Source organism: Nyctereutes procyonoides, unplaced genomic scaffold (assembly GCF_905146905.1).
Source record: "Nyctereutes procyonoides isolate TBG_1078 unplaced genomic scaffold, NYPRO_anot_genome, whole genome shotgun sequence".
Lineage (NCBI taxonomy): Eukaryota > Metazoa > Chordata > Mammalia > Carnivora > Canidae > Nyctereutes > Nyctereutes procyonoides.
Genome location: NW_026575146.1, coordinates 67,060,121 through 67,087,056, shown reverse-complemented (window position 1 = coordinate 67,087,056; position 26,936 = coordinate 67,060,121). Strand labels below are relative to the sequence as shown.

Here is a 26,936-nt window from a genome sequence, read left to right as displayed (position 1 = left end):
CATGTACTTGCTGATTATGGGCGTGGGGTTGGATTGGAGAACCTGTGGTGGTTCACAGTGGGTACATTGACCCACATACAACATGATGGCTCAGAGGAAGCCAGGCCTGCAGTGGTACCTGGGGGAGATGCTGTGTGTTCAGATCATACCAGAAGCCCATTCTGTTTGACTAGTATTTTGATGCCAGAGTCCACATTTCATTTCTATCTTTTCTTCCCCTTTCTTGGCACTTTGCCGACTTGTCAAGTCTGTTACTTGTCACTTCTACTCTTGCTTCTGGCCTGAGGTGAACCTCACATTTCTGGGATCCATCTCTCACTTGTTTTTCCTGCTACTCCACCAACAGTACTTTGCACATTGGCTGCTGTATGTCAAGAGGTGTGCCTGTGTTCTTAAGCAGTCCTTGAACACCGCCTGCCAGGTTCCAGTCCTATTTCCTTGGGTCTTGACACACCCTTCTGCATGGAATAGGTGTGTCAGTAGGAGATACGTTTCTTTGGAAAGTTGTTTGCAGAGGAATGAATTGCAGACCAATCTCTCTCCTCTGTGTCACACCACATGCTTGCATCCTTCACCTCATGAGGCCTCTCCCATTCTGTGCTCTTTGTAGCCTGCCACTGCTAAGCAGCCCCATCCTCCCAACCTGAACCATCTCCCCAGTCCTGCAAACAATCCCATTCACTGGTTCCTGGGTTTGTTAGACACACATTTGTAGCTCGTATAGGAGCTGCCCCCTCCCACCAAAGGCAGCATGCACTTCACCAGCATTTCTTGCTTTCAGGTTGTAGGCTTGGAGCAGATGAGGAGGAGGCCCCAGAGCAGAGAGTGTCTGTGCAAGGAGTGTCACAGGTCAGGATTTTGAAGGCAGTTGTGTCCCCCCAAGAGGTCCATCCTCGTGAGGTGTGTGGCCAGGACCTGAGAGACATTTTGCTCTCCACCGAGCACCAGGCAACACTTTGTGGACAGAATCACTACCAGATTGGGGCCTGTGAGAAACAGTGGTATTTTGGTGCAAACCTTCAGCACCAGAAGCAGCACACTGGAGAGAAATGCTTCAGAAGCAGCATGGGCAGAGCCTCTTTTGTGAAGGACAATGAATTCTGTGTATCAGGGAAACCTTTTTCCTGTGGGGAGGTTGTGAGGGACAGCTTGGCCACCTCAAGACTGCTCCAGCATCAGGCCACACACACCAGGGAGAAGTCATGCAGGAGAACCGAGTACGGGGCATCCTCTCATGGAAGGAAAGCACAACACAACTGGGGAAAAGGCACGCAGGACTTCACTTGCACACATGCACTTGTTCATCCCCAGAGAGACCTCCCTAGAGAAAGATGCTTCATGTGCAGTGAATGTGGTAAATCTTTTAGCAAAAGCTACAGCCTCAGTGACCACTGGAGAGTGCACACTGGGGAAAAGCCTTACGAGTGTGGGGAATGTGGGAAGTCCTTCAGGCAGAGCTCTAGCCTCATTCAGCACCGGAGAGTTCACACTGGAGCAAGGCCTCACGAGTGTGATGAATGTGGGAAATTATTTAGCAACAAGTCCAACCTCATTAAACATCGGAGAATTCACACTGGAGAACGGCCCTATGAGTGTAGTGAATGTGGGAAATCCTTCAGTGAAAGCTCTGCACTCCTTCAACACCGCAGTGTTCACACTGGAGAAAGGCCTTATGAGTGCAGTGAATGTGGGAAATTCTTTACCTACCACTCCAGTCTCATTAAACACCAGAGGGTTCACTCAGGATCAAGGCCCTATGAGTGCAGCGAATGTGGAAAATCCTTCACTCAAAACTCCAGCCTCATTGAACACCGTAGAGTTCACAGTGGAGAAAGGCCTTATAAGTGCAGCGAATGTGAGAAATCTTTTAGCCAAAGCTCTGCGCTGCTTCAACATCGGAGAGTTCACACGGGAGAAAGGCCTTATGAGTGCAGCGAGTGTGGGAAATTCTTTACTTACAGTTCCAGTCTTCTCAAACACCAGAGAGTACACACTGGATCGAGACCTTATGAGTGCAGTGAATGTGGAAAATCCTTCACTCAAAACTCCAGCCTCATTAAACACAGGAGAATTCACACTGGAGAAAGACCTTACAGGTGCCACGAATGTGGCAAATCCTTTAGCCATAGTTCTAGCCTCATTAAGCACGGAAAAGTGCACACTGGATAAAGGCTTTAGGAGTACAGTGACTTTGGGAAACGTTTGACGTGTCTTCCATTTCAGTGACCATTCAAATTTTCACATTGAAAAAGGCTTTGTGAGTATTTGAACGTAGGCTAATATTTACCTAGAAGTCCAAGCTCTTACAACACCACGTTATCTCCTTAAATGAAAGCCTGCGAATGTGGTGGAAATTGTGGGAAGTGGCCAACCAGAGGCTAGCCTCATTGCACTCCAGAGAACTCGTAGTAGTGAAAGGCCTTCTGAATGCAGTGACTCTGGGAGAGCCTTCACCCGAAGGACTCACCTCAGAGGATATCACAAATTGCAGATGGGAGAACTACCTTAAATGTGCAGGTATTTATAAGTGGAATGTAACAACACTGGAAGAGGTCCCTTGTGAGGGTGCCATTTGCCTGTGTTGAAGCTCACGCATTCAAACATCTGTATAAATCTCAGGTGTGCGGCAGCTGCATCGTACTTTTCCAACCTGCCCAGGGCCATCCCCATTGTCAGGGCAATTGCTGGGTGACTAACGAGTTGCCTGAGCACTGACTCCTTTCCTATTTTTCCTCCCTGAAGAGAAGGCATGGATCTCACCCAGTTTTGTCCTAGAGGATTATTGGTGATTTGAAAAGGTGGACTACATTATTCGGGGACATTGTGGTCCTTGTGAAACTCTCTGATGATGCAATCCCCCAGTCTCCCAAGTCACCAACCCAGGAACAGTCTGCCTCCCATCGCTCGTGCTTTGTGACAGTAAAGATCGTATTAAGCCACCATTAATCTTTGCTTGTTTTTTTTTTTTTTTTGGTAAGTGTCTTTACTTTTTTTTTCTTTAAGATTTTATTTATTTATTCATGAGAGACAGAGAGAGAGAGAGAGAGAGAGAGGCAGAGACACAGGCAGAGACACAGGCAGAGAGAGCAGCAGGCTCCATGCAGGGAGCCTGACGTGGGACTCAATCCCAGGTCTCCAGGATCACACCCTGGGCTGAAGGCGGTGCTAAACTGCTGAGCCACCCGGGCCCCCCTAAGCCACCATTAATCTTGGGGAGTCTGTTCACTGTGTGTGTGTGTTGAGAGCAACTATTTGCTAGCATGAAGGGATGAACAGAGTTGTGTACCTCAGAAGGGACTGTATGATGGCAGAAGATAGCTGTTCAAAGCCTTTGGCTGCTCAGAGCCTTTAAGGAAAGACTACAGGGCTCTGTGGTCCTAACTTATAGTTGGATGCCAGGATGTTTTGTGGGGTTGGCATTTCAACCCAAAGAGGAGGCAATTGTTGGTTATTTGACAACCTTCAGTGCTTCTGAGCAACGTGATCCTGTTCTCTTGTTCACGGGGGTATGGATGGCATGGTGCTCAGCGCTGGTGAAGGAAATCTATTCCCCAGGCCCAGCAGCAGAGCCACGGGTCTTGGTATCCTGAATTCTGAAGGGTAACATCACTAGTTTTGAGAGTGTAATGCCAGGGGAATGATCATGGTCCCAGAAACACTGGATTAATAGTGCAGGAGACCAAGAAAGTGGTTGGAATGTGCCTCTTTGAGAAGAGCATGCACAATGTTTAGGCACCAGGACTATGAAGGATGGGTAGGTTCAGAAATTCTCAGGACCTCCAGAAGGATCTATCCTGTGTAGCTGAGGACCTGTCAGAAAAAATACTCTAAAGGTTTTGTGGATTCCTTGGTGCCTCTGGGCTGTCCAAAGGCCATTACTGTGCGTGGCAGCAAAACAGGACAGAGACAGGAGAGATCTCTTAGTGCAGCAATGAGGTCTTTGTGACTCAGCCAGTATCCCTGTTTAATGAACTGGAAACACCTTCACTGCTCACCTATTTTTGCTACCACTGAGGCAAGTTCCTTCTGATGAGGAGACAGACGGTGGAGTCACTATGGTGGCAAACTTGTTCTAAAGCGTATGGAATCCAGACAACTTGAATCATATACTTTTCTTAAGTTATAATAAGGTGTAAATGGCATTCAGTGTCCATCATTAAATTGTTGCAATTTGATATTTTGACATTCACATAAACCCATGAAGCCATCAATCATGATTAATAAGCCTTTTCATCACCCCCACATTTACTTTGTGACCTTTAATAATCTCTCCTGGAGGCAGGCATTGAGTTGCTTTTCATTATACTAGATAAGTTTGCATTTTCTAGAATTTCTATGATTGAAGTCTTAAAGCGTTTCGTCCTCCTTTTCCTTGGGTCCCCTCATGTGACATACTCATTTTAAAATTCACCTATGATGCTTATATGAGCAGTCCATTCTTTGTCTCTTTGAGAAGTATGTTTTATCGACAGTGCACTATTTATGTATTCATGTGTTTATGGATATTTTAATTGCTTCCAGTTTGGATGGCTGTAGGTAAAACTGCGGCAGAAGGGGCGCCTGGGTGCCTCGTTGGTTAAGCATTCCGACTTTTGATTTGGGCTCAGGTCACGATCTCAGGGTTGTGAGCTCAAGCCCAGTGAACCCTGTGTTGAGCTCTGCTGTGGGTGTGGAGCCTGCTTAAGATTCTCTCTCTCCCTTTCCCTCTGCCCCACCCTCCCTTCCTGGCGACTGCCCACCTCTGCCCTGCTGGGGCTTTCTGAGTAAATAAATAAAATTGCAACCATCCCCCAAATCCCTAAAAACCCTTCTTAAAAAAAAGAAAAGAGAAAAAAAAAAACTGCTATTGGATTTGGATACCACTGTTCCTATTGGTATTGTTCCTTTCTCTTGTCCATACTGGAATCCCAGTGTAGGTGAATGAATGTATGACCTCTTAAAGAATACCAAATTGTCATGGAAAATGATTATTCCTTTTGTATTCCCACTTGCAGTGTATGAGAGTTCCAGTTCTCTGGTATCTTTGCACAGGCAGAGGAAGTAGCAGGCTCCACGCAGGGAGCCCAACACAGGACTGGATCCAGGGTCTCCAGGATCACACGCTGGCTGAAGGCGGCGCTAAACTGCTGAGCCACCCAGGCTGCCCTTTAGAAACATATTCTGAAGGGGTTAGGCGTGAATGACAATGTCTGGTATCATAAAGAAATCACTAAGTGCATAGGGTAGATGAAAGAGCAACCATAGAATGATAAATAATGACAGAATAACAACTTTCTAATAGTCTTTTCGGTTTTGGGAATATATTTGAAAATGCCATTACGAAGAGTAGAATATGTCCTGTTAGGAGTAATCTGCTTCTTACTGACCTGCTATAAATCAGAGGCTCCCCTGACCCCTCCTCTTACTTGACTGTCTTGCTGGGGTGGCTCACAGGACTCTGGGAAGTATGTTTACCGGCAGATGAAGAAGTTCATAGGGTGAGGTACAAAAGGGTCTCCAGTGCAGGAGCTTCTGTCCTCATGGAGCCTTGATGTGCCACCCTCCAGGCATGTTTACAAATATAGAGGCTCCTCAATTGTTCAAGAGTTTTTATAGAGCTTTAATTTCCAGCTCCAGCACTTTCCCAAGGGGATCAGCGGAGGGGATTCAAGTTCCAGCCCTCTAATCCTGGTGTGTCTGATGACCATTCCCCATCCTGATTAGGGTCCCCCCGCCAATATACCTCATTAGCGTAAATTCAGGTGCTCAAAAGGGGGCTCCTTATGAAATACACAAGATACTCCTATATTCCAGGAGTTAACAAGGGTTGTAGGAGTTATGTGCCAGGAACAGGACACATGGGACCAAGACCAAATATATTTCTTCTTGTATCACATTGAGTAAGTATTAAGTTGGACTGTGATGTGCACAAGAAATCAGCAAAGACATTGCAAAGACAGAAAAAATCTCACCCTGTTATACAAACAGAACCCATTACATATGTATTTTTAAGATAAATAGAACCTGTCCTCAAGTAAGGTCACTTGACAGCACGTTTGTCACACACAGTTTATCCTAACTTTATGTTTGTTTGTTTGTTTTTTCCTAACTTTATGTTTGTAACCGGAGTAGCCATATGTGTTATTTTATTGATTTTTTATAGAGGAAAAGGAAATTTATTTGTATGACAGTACTTTTTGGAATTAAAAAATATAGGTCATGAATGGAGGAGTAAGGGAGTCCTAGTGGCAAAAGATGTGTAGTCTTCAAAGGGATGGGGGGGTACTCATAAATTCTCTAAGCAAAATGCTGTGACAGAAGAGAGGGGAGAATCAACAGGGAGAATTAAGCCTCTCATTTCTAATCTGTATTTCACATAGCTGAAAACACCAAGCTGACATTTTAACAACTGATGGATCTACCTAAGAAGATACCTTACCTAAATAATCTTTCAGGTAGGCAACTTAGAGTCTACATTGCACGAGGTAGCCTATTCATGCAAAATAGAAAGAGGGCTATTGGCTAACCAGAATTGTAATTCCTTTTTGTCCTGTGTATAAACAGTATTGCAGAGGCCACTTAGGAACCCTGGCACTAGGTACTTTATGAAAAGCTTAAAACTTCATCCTTGATGTTTCCTTTTCAAAGCTGTCCCTCTTTATCCTCTTTGTAGACCTCCTTTCTTTTCCTTACCCTTAGGTTATTCCGACTTGGCTGAAACTGCTGAAGTATCCGTTGAGTTTGTAACTTTTTTGTGGGGGAGACCTATTCCTGGAAGATGGCCATTCAACCCAGTTTTTAAAAAATCTCTTGCATTAGTTACTAACCATCATATCAGTAATTCCGAAGGGAATAAGTAGTGTCCTTGAAAGGCCTTGTGATGTGGTTTTTATTTATATTGTGAGTGTCTGTGAGGCAAGAAGGTCCCAAAGTTCTTTACCCTGATATGGGCAATTTTTAGGTAATGTCCCAATAGTTTATGATAGATGTAAGGTAGGATCATTTGTTACCAAGGTATGTGGTCCAATTAGATGACTGCCTGAAGTTTGGCCAAGTTTGTTTTCTTGTCCATCCCATTCTTAGTCTGGAACATCCTAGCTTAGGAGTGGAAAGCAGCAACATTTCACTGAGCTCCATCGCATATGATGGCTGGCAATGCCTTTCATACAAACTCTCATTACTCTTGGCTCATTTAATCCAAAGGGGCTCCCCAGATAGCTGATGTGTTTGGGAAAGAGGTGACCTTCTCCAGTAACATGGCATCTGGCATGGGACTGAGAACATAGAACATCTCCCCCTCTGCAGGTGGACACCTGAGGGCTTAGGTTTAGTTTCATCCCATCTTAAGGAGAACTTGGTAGCTCTTCCAAGCTTGTGGGGGTGCTATTTTCATGATCCAAAGCATTATGGGCAGCTAGGTTGGGAGAGTTGCAGGTTTGGGTTCTATGTGGGGTCTCTTTACATCCAGGAGAGCCCAGTAGTAGCCAGTCATTTATCCTTTAAAGGTGCGTGGTAGAGATGCCTGGGCGGCCAGTGGTTGAGCATCTGCATTTGGCCCAGGTCGTGATCCTGGGGCCTAGGATCAAGTCTTGCATTGTTGGGCTCCCTGCAGGGAGCCTGCTCCTCCCTCTGCCTATGTCTCTTGTTCTGTGTCTCTCATGAATAAATAAATAAAATCTTTTAAAAAATAAAAATAAGGGCAGCCCGGGTGGCTCAGCGGTTTAGCGCCGCCTTCAGCCTGGGGCATGATCCTCGAGACCCCGGATCGAGGCCCACATCGGGCTCCCTGCATAGAGCCTGCTTCTTCCTCTGCCTGTGTCTCTGCTTCTCTCTCTCTCTCTCTCTCTCTCTCTCTCTCTCTGTCACTAATGAATAAAATCTTTAAAAAATTAAAAAAATAAAAATAAATAAAAATAAAATAAAACAATGGTTCATGGTACATGATGCAGAGGGGCAGTTTTTTGTATCAGAAGCCTTTGGACAACTGTCCGCTCTGAGTGTTCCAGAGACTCAAGGAGGCATGAAAAGGGATTACCAGTGCCTCTATAGTGATGGACTCTCTGAGGGAACTACTGGGAGTGCATATTGATTTTAATTTAGTCAGATTTTAGAGGTTTTTGTTGAAGGGACCCCCCCCCCTTTAAGGGGAGCTGATCTGTAAGTAGCATTATCAATGAAATTAAGGACTATTTATAGGTGATGAGTATGTTGCCACCAGAACCCAAAAAGGACTCAAAGACGTTGGACCTGAATGTCCATAGTGTGTCAGGTAAAACTCCTTGAAGAAGGTTGTCATCAATATAATCAATACTGCTGGAAGAAGTAAATGCAGTTTAGACATTGTCTGCAAAGAGTATGTGTTATGGTGAAGCTTTCAAGGTACCCTATAGGTAGTCTGGAAAAAGCATATTTTGTCCCTTTGGAAGTGAAGACAGATAGCAATTTGAGAGGCTGCTGAATTAGGCACTGAACAGACCAATATCAACCAGAGCTTTAAGAATAGAATACTTCCTTGTTATTTCTGTAATAGAGTCAGTAATTTTAATACTGTTGGACATTGAGTGTGGCCCTTAGTGGAATCATAGCATTGAGGTTGTAGTAGTCCATCAATATGTGCCCATTATGTTTTCCAAGATTAAGAATGGGAAAAATTGTTTTTTTAAAAAAAATTTTTTAAATTTTTATTTATTTATGATAGTCACAGAGAGAGAAAGAGAGAGAGGCAGAGACATAGGCAGAGGGAGAAGCAGGCTTCATGCACCGGGAGCCCGATGTGGGATTCGATCCCGGGTCTCCAGGATCGCGCCCTGGGCCAAAGGCAGGCGCCAAACCGCTGCACCACCCAGGGATCCCGAAAAATTGTTTTATATCATAAAATTTAATCCTTGAAGTGGTTTCATGGGGTCCTATCTTATCAAGCCAATTTATAATTGCTGAAGATTTTATTACTCATTGTGTGAAGGTATCTATGCCCAATATGGGATATTTTGGCGGGGGGGGGTGGAATTTAGAGAAGGCTATATAAAGTGAGACATACCTATTATTCTCTTTTATATTACCTTTTTTAAGATTATAGATAAGGCATACAATATTTAAATTTAGTGAGATCTCCAGTTAATATTAAATTAACTATAATTTGGGCCCTAGTATTAAATCCATGATGTTTTGTCAGTGTATTTTTGCAAATGCTTAAGTTATCTTTGGTGTTTGTGTCTATACAACACCAGTTCTAAGATAACTTAAGCAGTGCCCTCATCATTTTGTTATATAATATTTTTAGTATAAAAATGTTACATATTTGCAATGCATATAATATACATAATTTATTATATAAAGTTCTAGTATATAAATTGTACATTTCAAATTATGTACTTTTGTTTTTAGTATATATTATATATACATATATACAACTAACTATATCTATGTTAAAATTGTATATATAAGCATATATAGGTATATATATTTTATATATAAATATACATATAGGTATATACATATTTGGGATGCCTGGGTGGCTCAGCGGTTGAACGTCTGCCTTCGGCTCAGGTCGTGATCCCGGGATCAAGTCCCACATCGGGTTCCCTGCATGGAGCCTGCTTCTCCCTCTGCCTATGTCTCTGCCTCTCTCTGTCTCTCATGAATAAATAAATAAAATCTTTTTTTAAAAAAAGTATATACATATTTAAGTACCTTTCATTTTCTCCTCCTATATCTAGATTTTTTTCCTGTTTGAGACTTTTTTTTAAGATTTTATTTATTTATTAATGAAAGACAGAGAGAAGGAGCACACAGCAGAGACACAGGCAGAGGGAGAAGCAGGCTCCATGCAGGGAGACTGATGTGGGACTCGATCCTGAGTCCTCTATCCTGGGTCTCCAGGATCAGGCCCTGGGCTGAAGGTGGCGCTAAACTGCTGAGCCACCTGGGCTGCCCAAAGATTTTATTTATTTGAGAGAGAGAGCGAGCACAAGCAGGGGGAGTAGCAGAAGAAGAAGCAGGCTCCCATTGAGCAGGAAACTGACTTCTGGCTTGACCCCAGGAACCCAGGATCATGACCTGAGCCAAAGCCAGACGCTTCACCAGCTGAACCCAACCACCCAGGTGCCCCGTTTGAGACTTTTAGCCACCTGTAGCTGTGGTTAGTACTTTTCTGTCTGTAGCTGATAAGAGATAAGGGGGAGGGGCCTGTGCCTCTAGGCAGCAAACTTTCCCTGGGACATGCAGTCAGTTCTCTCTTCCCCTTACCCTTCTTTTATCTTAAATCTTTTATTTTTCGGATGCCTGGGTGGCTTAGTGGTTGAGCATCGGCCTTTGGCTCAGTTTGTGAACCTGGGGTTCTGGGATCGAGTCCTGCATCGGGCTCCCCGCAGGGAGCCTACTTCTCCCTCTGCTATGTCTCTGCCTCTCTCTGTGTGTCTCTAATGAATAAATAAATAAAATTTATTTTTTTTTTTTTGAGAGAGAGCATGAGCATGCATGAGGTAGGGCAAGGGATAGAGATACTCTTAAACAGGCTCCATGCCTAGTGTAGAGCTCAACTCATGGGGGGCTCAATCTCATAACCCTGAGATTATGACCTGAACTGAAATCGAGACTCAGACATTTAAAAGACTGAGCCACCCAGGCATCCCTTTCCTAAATTTCTTAGAAAGACTTATGTCTCTAAGATGGTAAAATTTTCCTTTTTTCTTTTCTTTTTTTTTTTCTTTTGGTCTCTGGTATGTATCCAATTGATTTTTTTTCCTTCTTTGTCCTTTCTTTGAATGTTTACCTGTGAAACTCCTGATCACCATGAGTGGCTTTTATTGTGAGCAGTGGCCTCCCTTTCTATGATGTCTCCATCAACCTCAGAGGGACTGGAGACAGGAGAACAATGGAGGTGGGATCCTGGTTTTTTGAGGAAAAGACTCCTAGTATGTTGATACATGGTGGCACATAGGAGTGTCCCAGCACATTGGCCCAGAGATTTGTAATCTCATATAAATTGAGAAACCTCAGGTATCTTAGAACAGTAACAAAATGTTTCTTCCTCTCTTTTTCATTAAGCATTGAGCCATAAGTCTTCAAGGATGAATGATCCTTTATACATTACATGAAGTATGACAGCAACAGGGCAAGCAACAACGAAGAGATCTGCCTTGGAAGCAACATTTAAGCTTTTTGGGTACTGTGATTTCTGTGAAGAGAAATGTTGCCACTGGGCTCCTTTAGCTCTCTGATAAAACTCTGGTCCAATAAACCAGGGACATCCTCTATAAAGACAGATCAATGTATGATCTTGCTTACAAGAGTCAGGAGAAAACTGGATGGACCACGCTAACTTCAGTGTTGTTAGGTCTACTTACTTCCAACACAGTCTTGAGGGAAATCTGGCCTCACTCCTCAGCCTTTACCTTGTATGATAACCAATTATCTTAGTCACTCCCTCCTAGCATGCTGGAGTAGCATATCAAATAGCACCCATCGGCTCCAATTATATTTCCCAGAAGATTACAGCACCCAAGACTAAATGAAGATAGCCAGAAAGATACATGTCTCTTACAATTTATGTTGGAATACCATGGCAGTGTATACAGGCACAGCATAAAGAAATGGCTGCCAAACTCTGGCATGTTAGTATATGCTTCTGGTGTGTATCTGAAAGGATGACATTTGCTGCCCTAGATTTAGCTGCATTTATTTATCAATAATGCCAGTAGGGGCATCTGGGTTGCTCAGTCAGTTAAGCATCTAACTCTTGATTTTGGCTTAGGTCAGGATCTCAGGGTCATGAGATAGAGCCTCATGTCAGGGAATGCAGAGCCTACTTGTCCCTTTCCCTCTCCTCCTCCCCCCACTCACACTCTCAAATACATAAATTTTAAAAAATATTTTAAAAGATAAAGGGGCACCTGGGTGGCTCAGTCAAACATCTGCTGTAGGCTCAAGTCATGGATCAAGCTCCACATGGGGCTCCCTGCTCAGTGGGGAGTCTGCTTCTCCCTCTCCCTTTGCCCCTCCCCTGCTCATGCTCTCTCTCAAAATCTTTTGAAAAATCTCAAGATTTTTCTTTAAAAAAAAAAGACTTTTTAAAGCATATATTTTGTTCTAAATTATGCACAAACAAAAGCATTAATAAAATTTAAGAGTAATACGATGAAAAAAAGAAATGGGAGCCAAAGTGCAAGTGAGTCATTAGCCAGCCAGCCATGCCTTCCCAGGCATTGTAGGTAAACTGTTAAATGAATCAAATTAGTAAGTCAAGACCAATCAAATGGCATGCCCCTCTGTGGAACAGTCAGTCACCACTCTCCCTACACCAATTGTTTTAATTATACCCACAGGGTTTTAATTTAGAGAGGTGATGGGATAGTGACATGGACAGGTTTGCCTCTGTAAGAAGTTATTATAATTCCCAAGAGCAGGAATATGCCATGCCACACATGGCCACATAGGAAAGCAACAGCGTTAGTCAGAAGGCACAAAGGAGTGAGGACAGAACATGGGCACTAGACTTTCCTACTGTTTCCAAGAGAAAGGCAAGGCAGGATAGGGTAAATCACTTAGGGTCGGCTAATTTGAAAAATTCTGGCAGGCTTTGGGGCACAGGAGTGGTCCCTAATTGTTGCCTGGCCCTGCATTGATTTAGGGCAAGGAAAACAGTGGCGTGATGTTTGAGAGTTACATAAAGGAAGTGGTTGGGGCTAAAGTTTGAATTGGGTGGTTTGCATACGAAAGGCATGATCTTAGACAAATTGTTTAATATCTCTAGGAATTAGCTTGCATAGGAGGGCAGTCTCTTCCAAGTGTGTAGAGCCCTCAAGATGTCAACATTCTAAAACACAGAAAATAAAAAGAACATGGTTAATACAGATGTAGATGTACATCTTTCCACATGATAAATACAGCCAACATTCCTATTCTCAAGCCTTTCAATTCTGTTTTTATATCACACCAGATCAACTTCAGCATTTCAGCCTCATTAACCATAGGCCACCATTGAATCCAAAGCCCATCAACTGAACTAGTAGGCTGTTAAAAGTCACCTCCAGCTGCAAGAGGTAGCACTCTAAATCCAGAATCTCTAGTAACTGCACCATGTCAATGAATTTGGTCCTCTCTATTCATATAGTCCACCCTCCTTGGTCAAACAGTCTTGGGACCCATATCCATACTTGCTCTCCAGGTTTCTTTGTTCTTTCCTTCCTTCCTTCCTTCCTTCCTTCCTTCCTTCCTTCCTTCCTTCCTTCCTTCCTTCCTTCCCTTCCTTTCTTTTTTTTAAATCTTATTTATTCATAAGAGAACAGAGAGAGAGGCAGAGACATAGGGAGAGGGAGAAGCAGGCTTCCTGTGGGGAGCCCAATGTGGGACTCAATCCCAGGACCCTGGGATTATGACCTGAGCCAAAGGCAGATGCTCAACCACTGAGCTAACCAGGCGCCCCTTAATTCAACTAATATATAATGTATTATTAGTTTCAGAGGTAGAGGTCAGTGATTCATCAGTCTTACATAAAACCCAGTGCTCATTACATCACATGCCCTCCTTAATGTCCATCACCCAGTTGCCCCATCCCCCCAACCTCCTCCCCTCCAGCAATCCTCAGTTTGTTTCCTATGATTAAGAGCCTTATGGGGGTGCCTGGGTGGCTCAGCCAGTTAAGCATCTACCTTTGGCTCAGGTCATGACCTGAGGGTCCTGAGATTGAGGCCCACATGGGGCTCCCTGCTCTGTGGGGAGCCTGCTTCTTTCTCTCCCTCTGCCTCCTGCTCCCCCTTCTTGTGCTCTCTCTCATTCTCATTTTATTTTATTTTTAAAAATATTTATTTATTTGAGAGACATAGACTGAGAGAGAGGGGTAAAGACACAGGCAGAGGGAGAAGCAGGCTCCTCACAGGAAGCCCAATGTAGGACTCAATCCCGGATCCTGGGATCATGACCTGAGCTGAAGGCAGGTGCCCAATCGCTGAGCTACCTAGGTGTCCCAATAAATAAAATGTTTTTTAAAATTTCTTTTGGTTTGGTTCCCTCTCTGATTTCATTGTTTTAATTTTCCTTCTCTTCCCCTATGATCCTCTTTTGTTTCTTAAATTCCACATGAGTGAAATCATATAATTGCCTTTCTCTGATTGACTTATTTCCCTTAGCATAATACCCTCTAGTTCCATCCATGTCATTGCAAATGGCAATTTGCAAATAAAATTTAAGATTGTATTTATTCATGAGAGACACAGAGAGAGAGAGGGGAAGACACAGGCAGAGGGGGAATCAGGCTCCATGCAGGGAGCCCAATGCGGGACTCGATCCCGGGACTCCAGGATCATGCCCTGGGCCGAAGGCAGGCACTAAACTGCTGAGCCACCCAGGGATCCCCTCTTTTTTTTTTTGATGGCTGAGTAGTACTCCATATACATACCACCACATCTTCTTTATTCATTCATCTATCAATGGACATCTGGGCTCTTTCCTCTTTCCATAGTTTGGCTGTTGTGGACATTCCTGCTATAAACATTGGAGGTGCAAGTGTCCCTTAAGATCACTAAATTTGTATCTTTGGGGTAAATCCCTAGTAGTGCAATTGCTAGGTTATAGGGTAGCTCTATTTTCAATTTTTAAAAAAGATTTTATGTATTTATTCATGAGAGACACAGAGAGGTAGAGACACAGGCAGAGGGAGAAGCAGGCTCCCTGTGGGGAGCCCAATGTGGGACTCGATCCCAGAACCCCAGGATCACACTCTGAGCCGAAGGCAGGCACTTAACCATCGAGTCACCCAGGTGTCCCTATTTTCAACTTTTTGAGCAAACTCCATGCTGTTTTCCAGAGTGGCTGCACCAGCTTGCATTCCCACCAACAATGTAAGAGGGTTCCCCTTTATCCACATCAGGGGAGACTCAGGTTAACTTGGATTCCAGATTGTCAGTTTCTTTGCATCCAACCAGATGTCCCCATTCCAACATTCAGAATCCCACTTTATCGACCAATGCCCTAACTTTCACATGAGAAACATTGTAAGACTATATTCTACAGTCATTGTAATCCAGCAAGTTATAAATTTAATGTTTTGATTTTCAGCAATTGGAATCCTGCAGCTACAGAAATCAGTTTCTTTTAGGACTATCATAGAAACTCTTTTTCTCACATGGGGACCTCAGTGAACTTACGATTTTCACTTTGTTATCAATAACATGAATTCAAATCCTTCCCAGACCAAACTCCTTATAGTCACCATCACTGCCTTAATACTCATCACATCATCCCCTTGCTCTCAAAGCATGTGCTGCAGTTGCCATTTCATCATAATTGACTCTAGGTAATGGATTCATTATGATGTCACTGCATACCATGGGTCATGCATGGGTTCAGCACTTCAGCACTTCATTCAAGCCCAAGGGTTTGGCCAAACGAATCCCCAAATCCCGTCCATATGGGTTTATCCACTAGGACTATTGCCAGAAGTAATTCGTTATTAGTTAGGAGGATTCAATCAGGAGGAAGAACCTCCACATTAAATTGGATTGGGAAAATTTAATAAAAGGATTATTAACTAAGACATTGGAGTATTGAAGAATTGCTAGTAAAAGAAAAGACAACCCTAAAAACACTGAATAACTAAAAAATGCTTATTAAGAATTGCAACACAGAATGGTTGAAATAAATTTGTGAATATTTAACTGAAGGACTGTGTATCAAAGATATCAATGAAAAAAGAAAAAATAAAATATGCAACATATTTGAGCAAAATCTTCATTAAAGAACACTTTTAATGGTCATTAGGCCTAGAAAAGTTATATAACACTAGTTATTATGAATCTAGATGTTAAAACTATGATGAGAAAGACTACAAATCCCCTAGGATAAAACTGATTAACTGATTTAAAAAGACAATGCCAAGTTTGGATTCAGCTTAACTTTTTTTTTTTTAAAGTAAACTCTAGGTCTAACATGGGGCCCAAACTCACAACCTGAAACCAAGAGCCACATGTTCTACTGAGTTATCCAGGTGCTCCAGCTTAATTCTTATTTCTTCTCAGACTTAAATGTGTCCTCATAAAAATTATCGGCGGTCTTAGTTTTTTCACCCTCCACTGATATTTCCCCAGAGTATTTCTGCCACTATCTTTGAATAACTCCATAATCATTAATAGCCCTCTTCAATTTGCATTTCACTTTTTTCCCTGCTATATCATCAATTCCTCATGCACAACAGTCCCAGCAAACACTTGAACCAATGATAAGCCCTCCTCAGCAAGGAGACAAGACAATGGTGTTCAGATGCCTCTTTTGCACACACACTCTGCATGAGAATGCTGTAGCTGCTATCACATAACAACAGAATTTAATAAGTTGCTCTACATTTGAGATAGATGTCAGATATCTAAAGGACTTGGATATATCTTAAGATATGAAGAAATATTAAATGAATAAATAGCATTGCTTTGTGATTTGGACACAATCACTGAATATACAGGCAGGAAAGATGTTCTCTTTGGGAACCAGATGCAGAGAGAATTCCTTCTCCTCCTCCTTCAGAGCGGCTGAACATCACTGTTTCTTCCAAGTCATGGCCATGAGCAAAGACAGAGTTACAAAATCGACTAACTCCTGTGTCTACATGAATTCCAATAGCAAGAAAATGTCTATTACATTCTAGCTAAGAGTGGATGCATTTTGAGTCTGAAAGAGACTGTGTGCATTTAAATTTGTAGCGTTTGAGAATAATTTAAATATTTTTAGCCTGGGAGAATTCTGAGCTTCAAGGAGTCTGAAATGTCTCTAACAAGTGATCAGTTGCCGACAACACTCCAAATATCCGCAAACTGCCCTTTAAAAAATAGGTAAACAGCTTCTTTCCCGGAAGGCCAGATGGCCTCTTATTTCTCAGACACTCGAGATACCACGAAACCTTGATTCGCAGAGGTCAAGGACTAGGACACTCTAACCACCTGTGCGGCTAAGGAAACTACATTACCCAGACGTCAATTTGCCTAATGGTGGCGGAGTTGACGCAATGAAAGCCCAGTACGAGCATTTACGTGCAGACGCACCAGGTCAGGGTAGAACTTCCGGCGTCCTCCTCGTGGCGGTCATTTTGGCTTCTCTGGAATCCGTTCCCTCTGAGACTTCGGAGCCCCAGGTTGGCGGCCGGTAAGACACTAAAAGCGTTCTCCTCACTACAAAGAGGCTGCTCTAAGGCTTGGAGACCGCGCAGCCCAGGGTAACTCGCAGCAGGCTGGGATCGAGATTTCCTTGCCGCAAAACCCCACTCCGCCCCACGATTCTGATGGCGGCGGCAGTACCCAGGGCCCCGGCGCGATATACGCTCGTCCACCGGGCCCTCCCAGCCCTCCCCCCACCCAGACCCTCAAGGCTCGAGCGCGGGAGGTCAGCTCGCATCCCTGTGGCCCAGGCCCCGGGGTCCGGGACAGGGAGGCGCCGTTGGCGGAGGCCCTGTATGTGAGTGCCGGTGCGCTGGCGTGCGGGAGCAGGCCGCAGGGGAGGTGTGAGGTTCGTGCAGAAGACTTGGAGATCGACCGAGCCGGGAGCACTGGGGAAACCCAGACAGTTGTGTTTACAGGCAACAGAGTGTGTGAGGCCAAGTTGTGCCTTTGAAGTTTTACCATCTTTCTGAGGACGCTGGGGGCCAAGGAGAGTTGGGAACAAAAGAGGTAAAGTGTCTGAAATCGGGTTCTAACACGTTTCCTGAAGCTTTTCACAGAAGGAACAGACGGGAAGGGCGGTGATAATTGTGGGACCCAAGAAATTTAACAAAAATTCCCTTCCCCTGGACAAGCAGAGCAGGACTAATTCCATTTTGTGCTACAACCGCCATCTCATGTGTAACCCCCACCTGACCTTATTGCTTAAGGCACTACCCCACCCTAGTCAAGCCAGTGAGCACACCCCTACGGAAACCAGCTCATTTAGGAATGCGGAATCCCTAGCGGCCAAAGAATGTAAACCCCGCCTTTTGCCCGCCAAACCTGCGCGCCAATTCTGACCAGATGATAGGCTAGTTCAAACGGTCACTATAGGGTAAGCTGTAAATCAGTTGGCCACCTGCGTGTGGACCGACACATCCGTGCAACTTTCTGTGTGTATTACAATTTCATTGGCCACTGGCCCCTATAAAACTGCTACGTCTCTTAACCTAGGGGTCCAAGTCCCTGTTCCGCTATGTCAGGTATACTTGGACCCAAGCTCCAGCTTGCAAATAAATCCTCCTGCACTTGCATAGGTGTCGGCTCCTTGGTGGTTTCTCGGATAGGCAGTCTTGGGCACAATAATAATAGGCACAGGAAACTTGAGCCCTGTGAAGATCATCTCACTGTCCAGAGTGCTGAGAAGTGCTGAAGCCTAGAAGTAAAACAGTCCTCTTGAGGTTACCAGATCTGAGCTGGGCTAGGTACTTCGCTCATGAGATGTGGAAGGTGGTCCCAGGCATACGTACCAGAATGTGCAAAGGCTTGGAGGGTTCAGGGACCAGCAGGTGTCTTTTCTTTTTCATGGGAACTGGGAGGAGTGGGGCAGGAGTCAGGTCTGGACACCCTGGTGATTGGTATTATGAGAGATTTGGAGGAGTAAAGGCAGGTGATCTGACTGAGGTCTCATCAGGCTCCCTGGGGCTGCAGCACGGCGAAGAGTATATTGGTGTGAAGTTGGTGGTGGGAAGAGAAGGGAAGAGGCTATAGCAAGAGACTGGGTGAGTGTGATGGTAGCTGCAGCAGAGTGGTGGCCATGGAGAAGTGGCTGGATTCTGCAGTAGTGTTTTAGGTGTGGCTTCCTGGGTTTTCTAACTTTTAGGGAGAGAAAAAGAGAGGTGGGAGTCAGAGATGACTTGAAGTTTGGCTTTAGTAGTTGGAAGGATGGAAGCTCCATTAATTAAGACAGGGAAGTTCATAGCATAATTTTCATTGGAGATACAAGATATCTTTTTTTTTTTAATTTTTTAAAATTTATTTATGATAGTCACAGAGAGAGAGGCAGAGACATAGGCAGAGGGAGAAGCAGGCTCCATGCACCAGGAGCCCAACGTGGGATTCGATCCCGGGTCTCCAGGATCGCGCCCCGGGCCAAAGGCAGGCGCCAAACCGCTGCGCCACCCAGGGATCCCACAAGATTTCTTTTTAGTCCATTAAGGAGATGTTTCAGAGAACAGTTTGTGGGTCTCTGGAACTCTGAGGAGAAGGAGTTCATAATGTAGACTTCTCCAAAAGGTAGTGGAGAGTGTGTGGACTGGGGAGGAGCTGTAGGTCACTTAATATGGGGAATCCTTGTCAGGATATGGTAAAAGTAGCCCAGGAAGAAGAGGGTGGGCCTGAGGACTAGGTTTCTTGTTTGGCTCCCTGCTTATGGGATGTGGATATCACAACATGGATCAGGAAGAGAAGTGATCATAGAGGGCAGAAGGGAGAGTGTATGTTTTGGTATGTGGCCAGAGGCTCCAGGGGATGAGTGGACATCAGATGGATGTGGTGGCATAGGAGTAATTCAAACAAGATAATGCTGAGATGGAGGGCTGGTGCTTATTAACTGTTCAACAGATTCACCAGGATTTCATTGTGTCCCACACTTGGGCCTAAGTGTTCAGGTTAGGCTGGTGGGTTGGCTTAGGAGCACAAGTGGTCATTTATGGGACTAATTGGGGGTAGGGTACAAGGCCCTACTTTGTGCCTTGAGTGTTGAATGAGGGTTACATGGAGAGAAGACAGCTATGACTGGAGGCACACAGGTGGAGGAGAGCCGTGGGTACCTGAAATCTGATTTCATTCTTGGTAGTGAGGTTGAAGCAAGGCACAGGGAGGGAGGCCTTCATAGTAGCACTCAAGGCTATGTCTGTTGGTGGGAACCATCAGTCTGGATTAGTATTTGATCCTGTTTGAAACTGCCAGGCATTTTCTGGGCCGTGTATGATGAGTAACCCGTAGAGAGACCAAGGAGATGACTCTGATGTAGGGTAGGAGGGGACTGTAGCTGTGGGAGTGCAGTTGTGAGAAGCATGGCAAAGAGAGAGAGTGTAAACACGTGACCACAGGGCCTTGGAATTGAAGTTATAAGGATGAAGGATCATGTCATATTTTTTGTTTCTTGGAGGGATGATCCTGGACCTTGGCGATATTGCCCCATAAAACTAGAGTCAAGTCATGCACACCCTCCTTATAGCTAGTTTTTCTCCCTAACCTGTGTTTGTGACACTGACAAGAGGCAGTGTGGCTACCATGTCAGGCCCACAGTTCAGGGATCCTCTATCTGCCCATTTGCCGATTGTTGGGGGAAGACACAGTATCAGTAGGAATATGAGGAGAGAGTAGCTTCAAGGACATCCAGGCCTGGTATTTCCTCTGAGGTGTGGAGTAGACTGAGCTGAGGATGGATGTGGAGGGTGGGGGGTGTGTAATTAACTTGGACTTCTAGGAGAGATGTTGATCATGAACTGTCCACATTATGGCAGGGTATGAACTTTGAGGACGTGGCCATTGACTTCTCGCAGGAGGAATGGGGGCTCCTTGATGAAACTCAGAGACTCCTGTACTGTGATGTGATGCTGGAGAACTTTGCACTTGTAGCATCGCTGGGTAAGATAGTCACATTGCTCCTCATGTCCTGCCTTTCCTTTGTTCCCCAAAATCTGCTCTTTCTTGCCCACAGCTGGATCATGAGCTCTGCTAATTTCTACTACTTTCTAGTTACATATGCTGCAGGATCAGTGCTAAGCTGCATATAGTACCCTGAGCAATGGACTCCCCAAGCATCCGTTACCTCAAAAAGTGCAGGGGACGTTCTGGGAGTCAGGAGTCTTAAAGTTAACTTGATGGATCCCACCTTGCTTGCTCTCTCCCTGGCAGGCTGTGTCCAAATCCATGGCTTCCAGTTTCACCTCCTTCCTGCCTGTGTCAGGTCATGGTCATTACTCACATGAGCCACGGGCTGTTCTTGTAAGACCCTCCTTCTATTATATTTTATATTTTCTTTCCTGAATATTATTGCATGACAAGTTGCAAGGGGCCAGTGGTGTCCACTTACTGTGCATCTTTCTTTAAGACATCATTCGGGTTCTGAGGAGTTACACAGTGGTGAGTGCACAGAAAACACTGTGCACATTGTTTTACGGGATGGATGTGGCAAGAATGTCTCAGAGGAGGTCTGGCCCTGGTTAGTGGCAGCTGGGGGAGGCAGTGACATCAGGCCTGTGTTCAAATCATACCAGGAATTTCCCATATGTTCAATAGTGTTCTGGTACATGTACCACTAGCCACATATTGTTTCTACTTTTTCTTCTACAACTTAACTCTTTGCTGATTTGTCATTTCATCTCTAACTTCTGGCTCTTTCCACCTTTGTGGTCTTCACATGCCATCAGTTCTGCACTGCTCCATTTATGATATTCTCCAATATTGACCTGCATGTGGTATCATAAAGTGTGCACATACCCTTATGTAGTCCTTGAACCAGCTACGCAGGTCTATTTGAATTTTATCGGGACAGGCCACAACCAACCTTTCACATAGCCTGCCCATGTCACCAGCAGATAAGGGCCTACTGAAGGAGGAGTAAGGAGGCAGGAGCCTGCCTTCTATGTGGTACACCCTTAGCTTGTGTCTTGTCTGTTGAGGTCTTTTCTATTATGGTCTCTTCAGAGGCTCAATACCACCAAGCAACACCTACCTCAACCTGCCCCCAGCTGCCTTGTTCTCAGAACAATCAGATGACACAACTTGTTATGTCAGACACACCTTTGTAATGAGCTTCCCCTTCCTACCGAAGCCAGTATGCATTTCTTCAGCATGTCTCTGCTTTCAGGCTGTTGGCATGAGATGGAAGATGGGGAGGCCCCTTCTGAGCAAACTTTATCTGTAGGAGAGTCCCAGGTCAGGGCTTCTCCAGCAGGTCTGTCCATGCAGAGATCCACCCCTGTGAGATGTTTATGCCAGCTTTAAAGATATTTTACACCATGCTGAGCACCAAACAATTTACCCTTGGCAAAAACTAGTTGGAGTGGCACATGTGTGAGATGCTTCTCTTTCCATGCAGACCTTCACCAGCAACAGAGGCATGACAGTGGGGAGAAGCCCTGGGAAAGGGATGTGCACCGGGCCTCATGGGTGACAAGCTGCAACTTCGATGTATCAGGGCAGTCTTTCACATGTAGGAAGATTGGTGAGGACTTCCCAGCTACCTCAGGACATATTCAGCTCCAGACCAGTCCCCACAGCAAGGAGCCACACAGTGGCAACCAGAGTGGGCAGGCCTTTCACAGTGGAAAAAGTCACTACAATGGGGGTGAATATGAAAAAGCTGCCAGCCACAGCGATGCACTTGATGGACACCAGAGTGTCTGTTCTGGAGAAGGGCTTTATGAGTGTGGCAAATGTGGGAAAGCCTTCAGCTGCAACTGCAGACTTGTGCAGCACCAACAAATTCACAGTGGACAAAGACCATATGAGTGTGGCGAATGTGAGAAATTCTTTAGCCAAATCTCTGGCCTTCTTAAAGACTGGAGAATTCACAGTGGTACAAAGCCTTATGGATGCAGAGAATATGGACAATTACTTACCCATAACTTCAGTTTCATAAAACACCGGAGAATTCACACTGGAGAAAGAACTTATGAATGCAGTGAATGTGGAAAAGTCTTTATCCACAAATCTAAACTGATTCACCATCAGAGACTACACATTAGAGGAATGCATTATGGGCGTGGTGAATGTGGGACATCTTTTAGCTACAAATCCAACCTCATCGAACACCGTAGAGTTCACACTAGAGAAAGGCCTTATGAGTGTGAATGTGGAAAATCCTTTAGACAAAGTTCTAGCCTTTTCCGACACCAAAGAGTTCACACTGGAGAAAGGCCATATAATTGCAGTGAATGTGGGAAATCCTTTAGACAAATTTTCAACCTAATTCGACATGGGAGAGTTCACAGTGGAGAAATGCCTTACAAGTGTAGTGATTGTGGGAAATCTTTTAGTTGCAAATCTGAACTCATTCAACATCAGAGAATTCATAGTGGAGAAAAGCCTTATGAGTGCAGTGAATGTGGGAAGTCCTTCAGACAGTTCTCTAACCTCATTCAACACCGGAGTGTTCATACTGGAGAAAGGCCTTATGGGTGCAGTGTTTGTGGGAAATCCTTTAGCCGAAAATGTATCCTTATTCAACATCAGAGAGTTCACACTGGAGAAAGACCTTATGAGTGCAGTGAATGTGGAAAATCGTTTACCCGAAAATCTGACCTCATTCAACACCAGAGGATTCATACTGGCACAAGACCTTATGAGTGCAGTGAATGTGAGAAATCTTTTAGGCAACGCTCTGGTCTTATTCAACACCTGAGAGTTCATTCTGGAGAAAAGCCATATGAGTGTGGGGAATGTGGGAAATCCTTTAGCCAAAGTGCTAGCCTTATTCAACACCAGAGAGTTCACACTGGTGAAAGGCCTTATGGGTGTAGTGAATGTGGGAAAACCTTTAGCCAAAGTTCTAGCCTCCTTCAACACCAGAGAGGTCACACTGGTGAAAGGCCTTTTGAGTGCAATGAATGTAGGAAGCCCTTTACCCACAAATCTGACCTCATTCAGCACGAGAGAGTCCACACTGGAGAAAGACCTTATGGATGCAGTGAATGTGGGAAATCTTTTAGTCGAAAGTCTAACCTCCTTAGACACAGGAGAGTGCACGCTGGAGAAAACCATTAAATGTGAGGAATGTTTTACTTCTTTGCTCAGTGTAACAACACTAGAGGAGACTTTTTGAAAGACGTATGCCAGAATTTAAACCTCTTTTATCTGAATGAACACTTTGCGAGATTCCTTGTAAGTTTCGGGAAAATGCAAGACTTATGGGGATGCCCTTTACTGTGTAACCTGCCCAGCACTGTTCCCAGATTTATGTCACTGCCAGCTTCTGTGACTAAGGCCATTCAGCTCTACTACCTGACAGATCTGTGCAGTGTAGATCAGTCACCATGCCAGAGTACTCAGAGAAGCTAATCTCTTAGGTTCTCCCATCTGCTTGAAGAAATTATGAATAGCCTGAGCCTTTAGAGAGATCCTCATTTCCTTTCTCTCTGACTCTAGGGAGTAGACCTAACCCAGTTATGGTCCACAGGACTCATCCTCACCTGCTAAGAAGGACTTTTCTTCAGGGAGACTCTTCTCACATTATGCTTACGAAGAAATTCCAGGTTCTAATTCACCAGCATGGGATCTACTTGCTGCACATTGGTTTGGATTATGTTCTTTAGGTAAAGGTCTTTGTTTCTGCCCCTTTAATTTTGGTGGTTGTGTTCACTGTGGTGATCTGGAAGCAGAATTGTGATCTGTCAGCATGTAGGCATGAACAGATTTTTATGGGGCTTCTTATACTTTCTCTGCTTTAGTAGGGATGGTATGATGGCAGAAAATAGCAGTTGTCCAATATTGGTCTAATTTATATTGGTGCCCAATGCTTGGAAAGAAAGACTACAGAACTTCGTGTTCCTAATTGGCAATCTGGTGCCATGATTTGAGGAAAGGTTGGAGATCACCTGGATAAGGAGGCCTTTGTTGTGACAACCCCTCCCACCCCTACCATGCTTCTGTGAACAACATACATTTTATTCTCTTGATCATAATATATATCACATCATTCCCACCACTACTGAGAGGACTAATTCTCGTAGATCCTGCAAAGTAACCATGTGTCATGACGTAGAAAATTTCAGAGGCTAGTGTCATTTGCTGTAAGGTTAAGGGTCAGTGGGATAGAAACATGGGTTAATATGGCATAGAGGAGACTACAGTAAATTAGATGAAATGTGCCTTACCTGAAAGTTGGTTTCAGTACTATGACTTGTAAGACCAATGTGTACAGAAATTCTCAGTACCTCTGTATTCCCACAGCTGGGGTTATTGACAAAGTAAATATTCTAAAGCTTTTGTGGATTCTCCTAGCCTCTTTGGGCTGTTTTACCTCTAGGTCATTTCTCTAGAGGCAGGAAAACAAGCATAGAAAGAGGGCTGACCCTGTTGTGACCCCGCCAGTATCCCTGTAGATTTAGGTGGCAGCAGTCTTCATGGTTGCCAGTGTTTGCTGCCACTGAGGCAAGAATGCTCCTTCCAGGGCATGAGAAAAGAGACGGTAGTGTCCATATAGGGTTGCCAACCTAATTTTCTAAGCTTTTGAAAGAGGGACATCTGGGCTTGTATTTTGGAATACTTTTTAAAGCTCTGTTAAGGTATAATTTGTGTAATTGACATGCAACAAAGCGTACTTACCTAATGTTAACAATTTGGTAAGTTTTGACATGTATAAAGTCATGAAACTACATTGCGAAAATCAATTTATCTGTTACCCACATTTACTTTGTGCTCATATAACTTTGTCGTCTCCATCCTTCCAGGCAATCATCAATTTTCTTTCCTTTACATTAGGTTAGTTTTGTATTTTCTATAAGGCATTATTAAGTATATGGTTGTTGGTTTTTTTTTCTTTTCTGTACTGTTTTGCTTCATTCTGCACGCTTATTGAGATTCAACAATGAGCTTATTTTTATTGCTGAGTAGCATTCTAATCTATGAATAATGACTACCCATGCTTCTGGATATACAGGTTATTTCTAGGTTTGCAGTATTTACAAATAAAGCTGCTATGCATATTTATATTCAGTTCTTTATGTGGATGTTTTATTTCTCTTGTTGTAGTAACTGAAACTGTTAGAATGTAGGTGAATGTTCACATTTTTAAGAAATGGGAAACTGATCTATCATGGTTATTCTTTTTCCCACTAGTAGCACTTGAAAATTCAAGTTCCATGACATCTTTGAAATAAGTGTATGGTTAGTCACTTTGACTTTAATTCCATTTCCCAAAGTGTTCGTGATATTGAGTATTTTTCATTTTTTATTTGTTTAAAGATTTTATTCATGAGGGACAGAGAGAGAGAGAGGCAGAGGGAGAAGCGGGCTCCCGCACAGGGAGCCTGATGTGGGACTTGATCCCAGGACCCCAGGATCATGACATGAGCCAAAGGCAGATGCTCAACCCGAGCCATCCAGGTGCCCCAGCATTTGTCATTTATTTGCTCTGTGTGTATCTTTGGTAAAATGTGTGCTTGTAATCTTTTGCCTACTTTCTTTTTATGTACTAAAGTATTTATTATATGGAACAATTGTTTTTGAATACTAGAAGATTTTTCTCAACTTTTTGTTATTCTCACAATTGAAAGCCCACATGCACCAGATGTATAAATTTAATCTGCATTAATAAATTCTTCTGCTTTCTTAACTTAGTAACACATTAAATAAAGCCCAGGTTTTAGTCGTTGGCAGTCCATGTAAATACTTCTCTTGTGGTAAATGTCAAGTTGCCAGAGTGATGTCACTGAACATGGAATTGGTAAAATACTCCAGTAGTACCTTACTATATTCTATTCTCAAAGTACTGATATAATAGCCACAAATAACTAAGAACATAGGAAATAAAATAGTAAAATGACCAGTAAGTGGTAAGTTTTAAATATTTGTGGGTGTTTTTGTTTGTTTTGTTTTTATTTTTGTTCTTGTTTTATTTTGTTTTTTAAAGATTTGAGAGAGTACACAGAGGAAGGGGAGGAGCGAGGGTGGGCGTGGTGAGCAGACTTTTTGCTAGGTGTGGAGCCTGATGGGCTCTATCTCAGGACCCTGAGATAACAACCTAAGACAAAACCAGAATCTGATGGATGCTTAACCGACTGAGCCACCCAGGCACCCCTGCTTTATTTTTGTTTTTTATTTAAGTAAGCTCCATGCCCATTGTGGAGCCCAGCACAGGGCTTGAGCTCTATGACCCTGGGATCAAGACCTGAGCTGAGGTCAAGGATTGGATGCTTAACCTGACTGAGCCACCCAGGCATCCCTAAATATTTGTTTTATAAGAAGAGTTTGATTTAAGTATGATTGACTTAAACTACACGTTTTAAATATATATTTTGATGTGTTTTTTTTTAAAAGATTTTT

The 26,936-nt window shown here is 43.8% G+C and overlaps 1 protein-coding gene across 2 annotated transcripts in view; it reads left to right on the top strand.

Moving 5' to 3' along the window:
- Positions 1-25,601, top strand: part of LOC129500888 (zinc finger protein 154-like) — a 29,476-nt gene extending 3,875 nt beyond the window's left edge. Inside the window, exons 2-3 of one of the 2 annotated variants that reach the window (XM_055311779.1) lie at positions 20,411-20,534; positions 21,991-25,601. In XM_055311779.1, coding sequence (XP_055167754.1) covers positions 20,411-20,534; positions 21,991-23,657 — 1,791 coding nt within the window. In that variant the 3' untranslated portion in view covers positions 23,658-25,601. Of the gene's footprint in view, positions 1-781; positions 7,615-20,410; positions 20,535-21,990 lie in introns of those variants that run through there. The other variant, XM_055311780.1, reaches the window with a different exon arrangement.
- The last annotated feature ends 1,335 nt before the right edge of the window (positions 25,602-26,936 follow it).